At 35.2% G+C, this 14,523-nt stretch overlaps 1 protein-coding gene across 2 annotated transcripts; it reads right to left on the bottom strand.

Annotated features, from left to right (window-relative positions):
- Positions 1 to 4,201: 4,201 nt before the first annotated feature.
- Positions 4,202 to 9,385, bottom strand: LOC129882581 (cation/H(+) antiporter 18-like). 2 transcript variants are annotated; one of them, XM_055956966.1, is made up of 4 exons: positions 9,180 to 9,385; positions 7,061 to 7,324; positions 5,730 to 6,731; positions 4,202 to 5,641 (listed from the first exon to the last, which is right to left on the bottom strand). In XM_055956966.1, exons 2-4 carry the CDS (start codon positions 7,256 to 7,258, stop codon positions 4,430 to 4,432), a joined length of 2,412 nt encoding a protein of 803 aa, XP_055812941.1. In that variant the 5' UTR covers positions 7,259 to 7,324; positions 9,180 to 9,385; the 3' UTR covers positions 4,202 to 4,429. The 2 variants fall into 2 exon arrangements, with proteins under 2 accessions (XP_055812941.1, XP_055812933.1); XM_055956958.1 differs by lacking the exon at positions 9,180 to 9,385 and adding an exon at positions 9,055 to 9,171.
- Between the last annotated feature and the right edge of the window lie 5,138 nt (positions 9,386 to 14,523).

A 14,523-nucleotide genomic window follows, 5' to 3' on the forward strand; every position in this document is an offset into this window, starting at 1 on the left:
TAATACAGTGTCGGACCTTAATTCACTGTTTTCGTGTCTATTGGTAGGAGTTGCAATTTTGGAATTTGAGTTCGGGGTATCTAAAAATTGTGTTTTTTGGTTTAAAATGTTCGTATTGGTATGAGGATCGTTCTGGTTTATAGAATTGCTTTGGGCGTTCAACGGAGTGGTGATTCCGGTGATTCTTTGAGGAATTCTAACACTAGCAGTAACGTTTGAAATGGTGGGATGGTCGTTTTCCTTAGAATTTTGTTCCTGAGGTGTATTTGGATGCTGGGGAGTACCATTGAATTGAAAAGGATTTTTTTCGGTCACCGGAGCTCCGGCGCAACCACTGTCAGCATGTATTGTCAAATTGGAAACCTCAGAATTGAAATTCGACGGGTTCGAGACCTTACCAGATGGGGCTTTTTGGATGGTTGGATTCCTGTCATCATTCTGAACAATTTGGCATTGCCAATTTCTGAATCGGATCCCCGCCGCTTCGCCGCCTCCGGCCAGTGGAAGCGTAACCCTAATTCCCAAATTCGAATCGTTAGAGAGTGAATTCAATGGGTCTTTTGGGATTTCTGTGTTCTTCGTTGCATCGCGGTCAAAACCCATTGGAAAATTTATATTTTCGTCGACATTCGCAGTGCCGCCGCCGCCGCCGGAATTCTTGCAGCCGCCTGAATCCTTTGAACTGATATTTGACAAGATTGGTAATGAATTTGATGGAGATTTTTGTATGGTTGTATTCGTGTTGAGCTCCTCTACACTTTGGCATTGGTCTTGAAGTTCGAATGTCACCGGAACTCCGGCGTCGAGGTTCAACAGTAGAGTGCCGGCGACTCCGTCATCTATTGGGGCTGGGCTTTTACTATGAGGGGTGCACTGAGGTGGGAAACCAACCCCAGGTGGTGCGCCAACTTGAATACCATCGGCGGGCGTACAAAAGACATCCCGATTGGCCGGCGACTCGCCGGAGTTTCGCTGGACAGTCGCGGCTTCATTTCTCTCGATTGCCTCGCTGAAATTGCTTGATTTTCGGATATGCTGTAGCTGAGATGTTGTTCTAACATTCTCAATTGGTGGTTTATCAAAACAATTCACAGAATTGGAGCTAGAATCGATTTCTCGTTCAGTGATCGCGTCTGGTTTTTCAATATTCCCGGGGCTTTGGATGTCCGATTGAGACGATTCTTGAAGAGTTTTGCTTAGTCGAAGATTGGATAGTTCTCTGGACTGATCCGGTGGCTTGAGAAGTTCTGTCGGCGGCGATGATGCCATTCCGACAGAGTTGTTGTTGTTTGTAACGGCTATATTTTGAGGGCGTATTTTTTTTAAGATTTGAGTCAATTAAATGTTGTTGACAGTAACGTATTAGTTCATATGTTATTTCACAAAATTAACGGACCAAAAATAAGGGTAATGAAATACATTATCAGTGGTAACGTTTTTGCAGGAATATGTTATTACCAATAATATTTTTTCTCCTTCTCATAAATATATAAATAAGATCAGTGGCATGTGAGTTCAAATTCACCCAATGTATCCGAGTTTGAACCTCAAATTATTCATAATTTTGAGTTCTTCTTAGTTTTATTTTTTTAAAAGTTATAAGCGGTGGGTCCATGTACTTTTTCTTTTTAAATTAATTTTAACTAAGAATGAAGATGTCACAAGTTTCAACTATGCCACCTAACTTCTTGGTAATACAATTTCAAACCATTTTAACTTTTTTTTTAATCATTTGATATTCAAAACTCACTAACTCGATTATTAGTTTGTTCGATAAAACTTTTAAAATCTACCTATTTAAGATTTTTTCTTAAAAAAATAAATTTGGAGAATAATAAGTTTTGGCTAATGAATTCAAAAATTAATTTTGTTAATATTGAAGCAGTAATTTGTGCTTGATAAAGATATTAAATCTGCTTCTACTGAAAAATTATTTTTTCAACTTTTAAAAAATAACTTTTACTACTGCTTAAAATCACATACATTTTTTTCTAAAAACTTGGCCAAGTACATTAACTCTTTAAAATAATTATTTTCTTAAAGAAAAACTAAACACTTTTAGCCTCCTTGCAACTTAACCAAACCAATTACATATCTTCAACTTTTTATAGTTTCAAATCATTTACCTGTTTTTTTAACCTAAAATCCCATTGGCTAATTGAATTTGCCCTTTGACTTGGAAACAATAAATTCCACTAGTAATTATTGAACTAGAACCAAGATTTTTCTTATGTTACATGTTTGACATATTGCTTCATTTCATTTAATTGTCATTTGTCTATCCATTGATTTATTCTAAAAATTAAAAATAATATAACTATTAGAAGTGAAAAATAAATAAAAAGTATATGATATCGGGTTGATTTGATCTCGAGTTGACCTTTTAAAGTTAAAACCAAACCAATTCAGTACAGTTGAGTTTTTTTTCTTCAATATCAAATCAAGTCAAACCAAACTATTAATCGATTTTTTTTTCTCAATTTACTATTTGATTTTATTTTTGATTCGATTTTATTCACCCCTACCATTAATTTATTCTCAAAATTAAAAATAATAAAAATGTTAGAAGTGAAAAATAAATAAAAAGTATACAAAGTCTTGTCCATGATACGTGTCTCCACAACAACATTAAATTAACTTAAATGGATATGGTACGAAGTTGCAAAAATAAAAATAAAGATTCCTATTCATGAAAAACAAATATTTGAATACTTTCTAATTTGAGTTAAAATTATTCTTCTAAGTTCTAAGATACTTATTAGAAAAATAAATTTGCATGTGACCGTCTATAGGACCCATTATTATATTTGAAAAAGTTAACAAAGGCCATAATGTCAGCACTACTGTTGCTTTAGTAGTAATTAGATTCATATCACGATGTATTATTATATTTAAATTATTATATCGATTTATTACACTATAAATATTCATTTACTAATTCAAATTCATGTTGACCCACTTAAATTTAGCCCAACACGTTTATTTGAGACATCAATATGTATGTGTGGAAAAGTCGATTTTTCCTCGGTTGCTATAGTTTTATAGTAATTTGTTATGGGTCAAAATCATTATGCCAAAGAAAAAATTGTTAGTCGACATTTCAGCAACATAAACTACATTTGAAACGTAATTATAAATTAATGATACAAAAATGACCAAAGTCATAAATCTTTATCATCTTGCATTATACAATCTAAGATTCAACAATGAACAACTAAATCAATTATATTGATTTGCTCCAATATTGACTTTGTTCCTTTTTTTACTTCTCCTTCGAGGAAAAAAACACACAATATACTTAGTATAATCTCGCAAATAGAATATGGAGAGGCTAGTGTATTGTATGTAGACGGTCTTATTCCTACAATGTAGAAAGACTGTTTCTGATAGATCTTCAGTTCAAGTAAAAATAATACAAAGTGGTTTTAAAAAAAACTGAGGTGAAGATCCCGAGATAAAATGCTAAAGAAAACATGACAACACATACTAAAAATGGAATAGTTATTACCACAAAATAATACGATAATCAAATTGCACGCTAGAAACAGTAGGCAGAAATGAAATAATAAGAAACTCCTACAATAATACTATGACTACTAGTATGAAAGATTAAGCGAGATAACCCTCAACTACCTAATTGTCTCCTAGAATAATACTACGACTACTAGTATGAAAGATTAAGCGAGATAACCCTCAACTACCTACCTGTCCCCTACAATAATACTACAACTACTAGTAACGAAGTTCATTTTCACAAATTTTAGCAAAATATTTCTGTTAATTAAACACATTTCCTAGAAAAAAAAAATTCAGAAAATATTTTGCGCGTACCAAAAAACACCCTTTATAGAAAATTCTTCATGTTGGCAACTTTTGGGGTTATTGGATTCATTGGACACGTGATTGTTTTAATATTTTGAATGTACCTTTCTATGATGATGAAGATACTTTATAAAGACCAGAGTTTTTTTCTTGTATTATTTTCCAGTAATATCATATATTGGATTATCTGCTCCATACACTTTGCTGAACTTCACTACATAAGAAAATGTTGAATCAGTACTGTAAAAGTAGAGCCCAACTATTATATTGATTACGTCAAACATAGATTTAGAGACATCAAAAGCGCGTTGGCCCCCAAACTCTTTTGTTGCATGATATACTTAAAAAGTAAATGGGAAAAAAATGTGCAAATGTAGAATACAGATAATTGAGATGCATTAATGAAAATATACAGGAAATTAGTATTCTACAGCTTTACATAATAACACTAGTGCAGAAGGTAAAACTGAGGGAAATGCCAAACTATATATACATTCTTAAAATTTTCCTTTTTTGGCAATTCCCTCATTTCTAATATGATTATTATGATTTTTATACATTGTATACTTGTGAAAACTAAGTTAAAATAAGAGCAATTTTAACTGTTTTAGTTAGATTCATTTCCATCTGATGTCTCTCCTTCCTCCAAAGAATTCAACGCGTCTTGCGATAACTGGCTGCGATACTGCTGCACCACCAAAAGAGAGGCTGTTGTCGAAAACTCAGACGATATTAACAAGTTTCCGATAGGTCCTAATTCTGGACATTCACTGTTTTTGTTCAAAGATGCAACAGCTTGTCCTTCAGGCATTCTTCCAACAAGAAATAGATTGCACTTGCTATATGATTTTGTTGCTTCAATAAGTTCTGTAGCATCCTTAACTGTCCTCTCTTCGTACTTGATCGATCCATCGTTTGAGATTTTATCTTTCAAGCTGGAAATTACAACTTCATCCTGTGGTTGAACCTCGGGACTGGAGTTCTGGTTCATTTTTAGCTTGACACTGCCCCCAACAACCACGGGGTCAACAACAAAACGCACCACGACTAGTGTAATACCGGGGTGTTCAGCCATGCGGACACCATAAGCAAGTGCTTCACGGTCATCATTGCCTCCGAAGAACAAGATAGTTATTGTAAAGTCGACATTGCTAGCGGGAACATGAGATGCTCCACCAAGACCTCGGTCTATTAATATGCCAACTGAACATGGTGCTTGCTGAAGAACTTTGCGGTTCACATGCCTTAGATCAGATCTGGTGGTTTCAAAGTGTCCATCAAGTCGCTGGTGCTTGTGGAACGGGAGGATTATCATGGCTACCCTCTTGTTCTCGGCACTAGTAATTATGTCCTCGTGCATGGTGTTCATGGGAGAGATTGCTGTTGTTGGTCGAATGGATACTTTGCTAAGGTGCTCAAATGTCTCAAAAGCAACCACTACTTGGTTAGAATCCGAATCCTCCCCTTTATTATTCCAGAAGGGCAGCCCATTCCTTTTAACCTTGTGGACCATCAAGATTGCTGATGACCTTTCAGAAAGCTCCATAAGGTGCATGGCATAGACGCGAAGTCCTTCCTTTTTCGCAGTTCCCCGAGAAACTTCAATGAGATTGATCAGTGTGGGAATGTTTCTTGTGCTGTAGAAACATGACAAGATTCGGACTTGTTTGCTCATGTCTTTCCTCTCTATGGTTCTATGCTTGTATTTAGTCACAGCTAGTTTAGCTGGCCTGTATATTGATATCACAATAGGAGTTGTGATGAATGTTGTGAAGAGAGCCATCAACACCATGATGGCGAATGTTTGATCATTCAGTACCTGCAAAATGATCAGTCAAAACTACGTAATCTTAGAATTAAATAAACTCGAGAATCAACAAATTAGAAGTGAAGTGAAGTGAAGATACCCCTCTGTCTTTGCCAATATTGAGAACAATGAGCTCGACTAAACCTTTAGTGTTCATCAAGAAGCCAAGAGTCAGAGCCTCCTGTACAGGCATCTTGCAAAGGAGTGAGACCACAATCGTGCCAACAATCTTCCCGAAGCATGATGTAAATATAACAAGAGCAAGAAGACCCCATGATTGAGCCCCTTGAATAGTGGCAACATTTGTTTTCAGTCCACTGGAGACAAAGTAGAGTGGAAGGAATAAACCGGATACAAGGTCCTCAACTTTTTCCACTAGTGCACCTGCGAATGGTCCTTCCTTTGGTACAAGAACTCCAAGCACAAAAGCCCCAAATAGGGCATGAATACCAATACTATCAGTGACAAATCCTGCAGCCAAAACTGCTGCCAGTGTAGCGCACACATATATCTCATCTACATGCTCCCCATCCGAACAACGTTTAGCCATCCAGGTGAATATAGGCGGACCAATGAATATGCAGAGTAGCACAAAACCAGCCCCGGACAAAAGGACCCAAAGCGAAATAAAGGGTGAACTACCATTACCTGAGAGGGCAATGGCAAGAGCAAGTAAAATCCATGCAGCCACATCATTGACTGCTGCAGCAGACATGGCCATTCGACCAACATCTGTTGTTAAAAGTTTGAGTTCAGCTAGAATACGAGCCAATACAGGAAAGGCAGTGATAGAGAGGGCCACTCCCATGAACACCAAAAAAGGGCCTTGATTAACCCCTTGTGATATAGTTGCTCTGAGAGCAAAGGATGTTCCTATTCCTAATACAAAGGGGACACTGATTCCAGTAATGGCAATACATAGAGCTTTCTTCCCAGTCCGACGAAGAGACTTTGGATCCATCTCCAACCCAACCAGGAAAAGAAAGAAAAGGAGACCAAAGTTGGCTAAAGTATCCAACACTGTTAGGCTCTTTGGTGGAAATATTGCGTGCAGATACTTCTCACTGCGACCTAGAGCGGATGGACCTAGTAAAATTCCTCCCTGCCAAAACAAAAATCCAATGTCACCTCTTTATTGCGCCAGGGTTAAGTTACTAATCGGTGTTTTTATGGAGCAATAAATCATGTGAGCAGAAATATACAAAGGAAATCAGAGCAATAACTCATGGTGTTTCTACCTTCAACCACCAACTGTTCAGAGCACAACAAGTTGAATTACCTGCTTGAATTAAACTTAAAGTAGCAAACTTTCATAACTGGAATATTAACACAAATCATTCTATTCAGAAATGTTTCCATGCACATGAAGCCAAATGTAATTGAGTTCATTAAAGCAAGAAAGAAAGAAAGCCAAAAGCAAGAAACACTCACAATAATCTCAGCAACGACACGTGGTTGTCTCAATGGACGGAGAAGATAGGCAAGGACTCGGGTGAGTACAAGTACTAAACATATCTGTACAATGGCAAGAGGAAGTGCATAATCTAATGGATCGTCCCCTTGGAATACTCCATTAGAGGTAGCCTTCATGGGCTTTGGACAATTCAGGGGTGGTGCAGGGGTAGCCATGCTGACCTTAGTCCTTAGATAAAAAACAACTCCAAATCATCAAGAAACAGCCCAAACCTTCAAAACCTGCATTTCATGATCATGTCCAAAACCAATCAGACCATCTAGAATTACTTTATACAGAACATATCCGGGTGATAAACAAATTATAAATAGGAACTCTAAATATATTCCCAGATATGGTTAATAATAAATATGTTTACAGTAAAATATATAATCCTTAAGACCATATATTTACAGAATATCCCATGTGACAAAGTAACTCTACTTATCCATAGTGCACCAAGAGCACGTACACTCTGCATACAATCTATCCTCCTCAAACCTCTTTTGTAGAATTACACTGCATGTTGCTCCAGTAGCACGTGCTTAAGATGCAATGGAAATCAATTCTTAAAAAAGGGATTGGTAAAACATATTACTAGTGTTATTTTATGTCCCACTCAACTATGATACTTGACAAAAGAACCTATACTAATATCGAAAATGTTTCTCTCTACAGGGGACCCAAAGCATCTAACTAAAGTACAATTTTTTTTAAAAACAACTTTCAGGAAAACCACATATTGTGGGGTCACATCATGCTTAAAAAAAAGGAACAAAGAAACAATGAAAATCAATTTAGTTATAATTTAAGGAATCTGGAACTCTTTAAAAAGGTTGGTTTTCAAGTTTAAAAAGATGAGTACTGCTACTAATATACACAACAAAAGTTCCTAGCCAAATTTATAAATCCTCAAAACTCACCACATCTTTTTATGAAAAGTGCATACTATTAAATTTCCTAGTACTAAATTTTCATTGTTTCATAATAGTGTGAGAGCAACAAGGATGACCTTTTTGGTGTAAAATGAAATTTACACTATTAACTATATAAAAAATTTACTGTAGCTAATTACCTTAAACTCATAATAATATCTCAACGTCAAAACAGAAAACCAAACAAGATATGCACATCCTGAATACATGATCTAGAGTCAGTTTCAAGAAATCATTGATCAAATCAACCAGGTTAGTTCATAAGTTAATAGAAAATAAAACAATGTAAGTTCTCGTTCATTCGAGCCTTGGTGTACATAGCCAACCTTGTTGCATGTATCGATGAAAGGTAACAGGTACCCATGGAATCAGTCAAGGTGCAATTTTTGTTCGAACCATTTACATATAGTACTATTGTTTATAGAAAAAAGTTCAAATCCATAACAAGTCAATGCTAGCAAAAACCATATGTGAAAGAAACAAAAGTTCATAAATGAACCACCTACATCACCATGGAAACTCATTTGACTTGTAGCCAAATGCTGATATCACAAAGAACTACACACAAAAAAAAAGTCCCAGAAACTCTACAACAAAACAGTAAAATAATGGCTCGTGAGAGAGTAGAGTACTACCCTATCATAATCAGGAGTCTGTTTATAGTCACGACTATTGTCATATTCAACAAGAATTAAAAGAATTCAATTCCAAAATCTGCAAAACTACAGTCTAAAACGTGTTGTTTCCTTCTTTTTCCACGAAACTCTCCCCTGCAAATTCTACCAACTTTCTCAATTACACAAAAAAAATCCAAAATCACCACCAACCACCTTACGACAATTCTTCCCATCCAATTTTCCACAAATCGAAAAAATCCAAAAGAAAATTGGTCTTGAAGTTGACAGGTATAATTTAGACAAAAATTCAAATCATCACTTATAGCCATAACAAAAAGTCAGAATTTTCACTAAAAAGGTTTAAAATAGTAAAGAAACTAATTTTAACCCTATATAAACAAACAGTGTATTCGAAATTACCCAGATAACCCATTTCTCTTTCTCTCTGACATTTCAGCAGTCAACATGCGCTCAATATTTCCACAATAAGTTAAAAATATACTAAATTCATTCCGGATAAGTGTGAAAAAATGGTATACCCATACCTAAATTTTCAAGAGAATGGCGGAGAGAGAGAGAAAGAGAGAATCTGAATCTTGAAAACTTGGAGAAGGATGAAAGGGATGAAATAGAGAGAAAAAATGGTGTTCGAGTGAATCAGTTTTTTTCTCTGAAAATTTTGGTAGGAAGGAATAAGAGATTTATATGAGAAATATTTTTGGAATGTGAAGAAGAAACAGAAAAAACGGGAGACGAACGAAACGGAAAAATATAAAAACATTAACAGTTCCAAAGTGTGAGGAAAGGCCAACGAGAAGAGAAGACACCATACATGGAGTTTTTGGTTCTCCGTATTTGTAGAGACGTAAAAATAATTTTTGTTACCATTATGCCCTTGGTTAGTTTCGTTATTTACTTAAATAAATAATTCATGAATGGACTTTTTCGAAAAATGAATAGCATATACCAAAAAATGGGGTTTGAGTAGGCGTTTGGTAGTAGATTTTTGATATTTTAAATATTTTTTGGAATTTATTAGAGTTGGAGTTGAAGATGAAATTATAATTGATTATATTTCTTGTAATAATATTTGAAATAAAGTTCATACTTGAATATATTTAAAACAATTCAAACATGAAAAATGAGATATAAGTTGGTTTTTAAAATTTGAAATACAATTTTAAGTAGAATTTTTATGGTCAAACATAGATTTCAAATAAAGTAAAAAAATATTTTAAATTTTTTAAAAATAATTTTTATGATCAAGTGGGTTTTTAGTATAATTTTACCCATACTCTTGTTAGAAATATAAAGATGTCTTTGGTACGAAGGAAAATGTTTTGAGGTAGATTATTTTTTATTTATTTTTTTGCCTTTCAAGATATTGTGTGTATAAAGAGAAAGAAAGTCAGTCATCTTGGACCACCGAGAGTGTAACGTAAAAAAGATCAACGAGGATCCTATCCTAAAGGGAAAGCGGAGGAGAAAATTGTGAGCCTCGTAGTATCCGCATATGACAGTTCTATGGATCTTTTCAGATTGAAAAACGGTTCGACATCAAAACCAATCTGAGGAGCATGGTGCAACAAAAGAATGGTCTCCTATGCATTTCATTTTTCTCAGGAAGCTCTGTCTCCATCCCCTCCCTTCTATCCGTCCAAGACTCTTGAGTCGCTCTCGTCTTGGCAAGAAGGTTTCTAACCTGTAAACCACTAGCTACACATCCATTGCTTTTTAACAGCTTTATTACTATAGGTAAGTAAATACCTAAATGATTATTTGAAGATAAATAAACCCCACTTAAGGTTTGTTACCCACTGAAATAAATTGCACTTCTCTTTTTCACCAATTTCAGAGCATTGTTTTCAACGAAAATGATTTCCTAGAAAAATGTTATATTGAAAAATAAGTGAATTTCTTACTTATTTTCTAGTATTTGGTAAGTGATCAGGTAGAACGGGGAGAGGGGGAGTCGTGCCCATTCTTTATCCAGAAACGAGCAGGAACATCCAAAGAAAATATTATTTCAAAAGCATTTATATATTATCTAGCAAAATACTATCAAGGTGAGATGGGATAAAGAATAGACTTTCAGAAGTGGCAGGGGATGGGATGGTGTGGGCTGTGGTGTGGGAGGTTGGGAGGGGGGTGAGAGATGAGATGGAGACAATAAACTTGAAAAATCATTTACATAAGTCCATTATTAATTTCCCCGTTCCACGAGGTTACGTTGAATCAAAATTGTCTCAAATTCAAAATTCTCTGCTTGAATATATATTTTAGATTGTGATGAGATGTGTAAATATTACACGCTAAGTGTTTGACAATTATATTGGAGTTGCAAGTGTTCATTTTCTAAACTTATAAAAAAACGTTGGAATTATAACAGTCCACTTTGTTGCACATGAAAGTCAAGAGAATTTTGCATTATAGAGGATCTTCAAATTAATTAATGCAATAATGTTAGTGAAAAATACTTTAAAGATTACAATATATAATTAGGGCTGGGCGTTCGGTATTCGGTTCGGTATTTTCAAAATTTAGATTCGATAATTCGATAATCGGTAATTCAAAGTATTTATCAAATATCGAACTTTCAAACTTCGGTTCGGTAATTCAATAATCGGTAAATAAAAATTCGGTTCAATACGGTATTCGGTAATACCCAAATTTCTGCATCTTATAAGATCAACACAAATGCAAGTACTTTTTTTACAAGATAAGTAGCCACAAACCATCTTAAAATAAAACCTAAAACTAAAAGGCAACAACAACAACAAAGTGCTTCAGCTGCAACACACAACAACAACAACAAACAACATAAGATGCAACACTACACCTGCTGCATGCTGCAGCAGCAGCACACTACACACAACAACAACACCACCTGCAGCAGCTCCCTACAACGGCAACAACCTGCAACAACAACACGGCAACACCTGCAGCAGCTACACTACAGCAGCAATAATTGGCAGGAGCAACACAACAACAGCAACAAACAACAGCACCTGCAACAGCATACAACATGCAACAACAGCAACAAAATGCTTCAGCTGCAACACACAACAACAACAACAAACAACATAAGCTGCAACACATTACAATTTAGAATTAATCTTATAACACATTACAATTTAGAATCAAACCTGAGCCTCAGAAGTCAGAAACAGTAGCAGCAGAGGAAATAGAGTCCAAAATCTGTTTTTACTGTTTTTCAGCTTGAACAATGCAGTCAATATCATCCATAGCTAAAAATAATTTAAAATGTGTCAATAATTAAACAAAGTAAAAAAATATAAAAATAAAATACCAAAACTGAAAAACATACCAAGTTCAAGTTTCATAAGATCATTAAAATCTTCTTCAACATTTATGGGATAAGGCTCATTTCGACGCCAATCTTGAAGACAAATAACAGCTTGCACCAATTTCGGAGTCAAAGAACTCCTAAATGGATCAAGAATACGGCCCCCGGTGCTAAAGGCACATTCCGATGCCACACTAGAAATTGGAATTGCCAACACATCACGAGCCATCTCGGAAAGAATTTTATATCTAGGAGAATGAACATTCCACCACAATAAGATATCAAAATTGTCGTCATCTTCAGTCGGCTCTAGTTCTTCACTAAGATACCTTTCCAACTCCGACTTACTACCCAAACCTGTACCATCTTGTTTGTTCCTCTTCATTTGGATCCTATTTCTTACTTTTGTTGATTTTGTGCTAGTGTTAGAGATAGATGAATCCGATGTCTGACCCGATAAATCAGAGAGAGTAGATGGGCGTCGAGATACATTAGAGAATTTTGCTACATACTCTTCAAACATAGATTTCATGTAAGTCACCATTTCATCTTTTATTTCACTCCCCTTTTCATCTCCAAACATATCCTCAAGTGCGTCGCCAACATACTCAAGTTTGTTACGAGGATCTAAGATAGAGGCAATAAAAAGCACTTTATTCATTTTTTCAGGAGCACCCCAATACTTGACAAACTTTTGTTTTATTTTTTCTCCCATTTTTGCCAAAGAAGGATCATTGTCTTCCATACACTCTCTTAAATGATTGTGAAGCTCAACTATATCTTCAAAGTAACAATTAGAAGTGACGTAGAGTGAACCTGAAACCTTCTCAGTTAGATCATAAAATCTTTTAAGAAATATTACCATATTTCTCACCTTTTGCCAATCATCACTTTCAAGTACACCTGCAACACTTCCATCTTCACAAACATGATTAGCAAGATAAGTTGACAATCCACCATCTTCGAGATCAAAGTAATCAAATGCACTCTCAAAATGTTGTGCGGCACCCAACATCAAGTAGGTTGAATTCCACCGGGTTGAAACATCTAAACATAATGACTTCTTACTGTCTATATTTTTTAGTTCACAACATTCCTTAAATTTTCTAATCCTTGCGGGAGATTGTCTAACATATTTCACCATTTGCCTAACACGTTTGATCGATGGACCAACTTCTTTCATGCCATCTTGCACAATAAGATTCAAAATGTGAGCCATACATTTCACGTGAAGATGGTTACCACATTTCATGTTAGATCCCTAATTAACCATTTGTTTGTGTAAACCTTTTCACCATGACATCATTAGAAGAAGCATTATCTACAGTTATAGTGATTATTTTCTCCAATTTCCAATCAAGCAAACACTTACTAATACAACGGGCCATTTCGTCACCCTTATGACTAGTAACAACCTGAAAGTTTAAAATTCGTTTATGCAAAAGCCAATCACTATCAATAAAGTGTACTGTCAAACACATATAATTTTTTCTTTGAATAGAAGTCCATGTGTCTATGGTTAGACAAACTCTCGGTGATGTTTCTTTCAAATACTTCATAAACGTTTGTCTTTCTTCACCAAAAACTTCAGAACAATCCCTAGTCACTGTTCTACGGAAGGGAACTCGAAATAAAGGTTTAGTTTTTTTCATAAAATTCTTAAAACCTTCCTTTTCAACAAAACGAAAAGGAAGTTCATCAAGGATTAACATCTCAACTAAAGCCCTCCGAGATGCCTCTTGATCAAAAGTCCAAATTGCCCCATCCCGCATTTCACCTTCTAAGGGAAAGTTTAAATTTGATTGTTTGTACTTGGAATTGAAATTGTTAACCTTATTTGGATTTTTAGGAAAAGTTTTCAAATGTTTATTCAGTCCACTTGTTCCATTTTTAGTTGAATCAGCTAAGAGAACTTTACCACAATACTTGCACTTAGCTTTATTAATTCCATCTTCTATGAGCTTATCATAATGAGGCCAAGCAACAGATCTTGATTCTATAGCTTTTCTCTTCACCGTCACTGCATGTTGTTCAACTTCCGGTGTTGAATCAAGAGACTCGGTAAGAGTCAAAGGTGCGCTTCCAATGACATTGGTTGTTCTACTTGTTTCATCTTCCATCTAAACATAGAAGAGATTACAAATGTTATAAGACCAATCATTTTCATTTGAAAGAAAGGAAGCAAGAAACAAAGCAACAAAGAAGGATACTTTGATCAGGTAATGTAGATTCAATCTCATTCTTCCTAGTCTTTTTTTTCTTTCTTTTACTCGAAATCTATCATAGCACAATACATACACTGGAAAGTGCAGTATTCAATACATTAAAGTTACAAACTGAAAAATAGAGAACCAACAATGCTGCTATATGATTTTTCCATAACTTATAATTACACCACTTAGCTTCTTTTCCTTGTGAACACAGAACAAGAAAAATGCAGAAAGAAAACCCTTCTAAAAGTCAAGTTTCTATCAACAAATGCTATCAGAAGTCAGAACACAGTCCAAAATTTCCCTATACTTAAACAATCTATCAAGTAATTAGAAGTCTAGAACCACAAACTTTTTCTCACTTCAACTACG

Source organism: Solanum dulcamara, chromosome 1 (genome assembly GCF_947179165.1).
Source record: "Solanum dulcamara chromosome 1, daSolDulc1.2, whole genome shotgun sequence".
Lineage (NCBI taxonomy): Eukaryota > Viridiplantae > Streptophyta > Magnoliopsida > Solanales > Solanaceae > Solanum > Solanum dulcamara.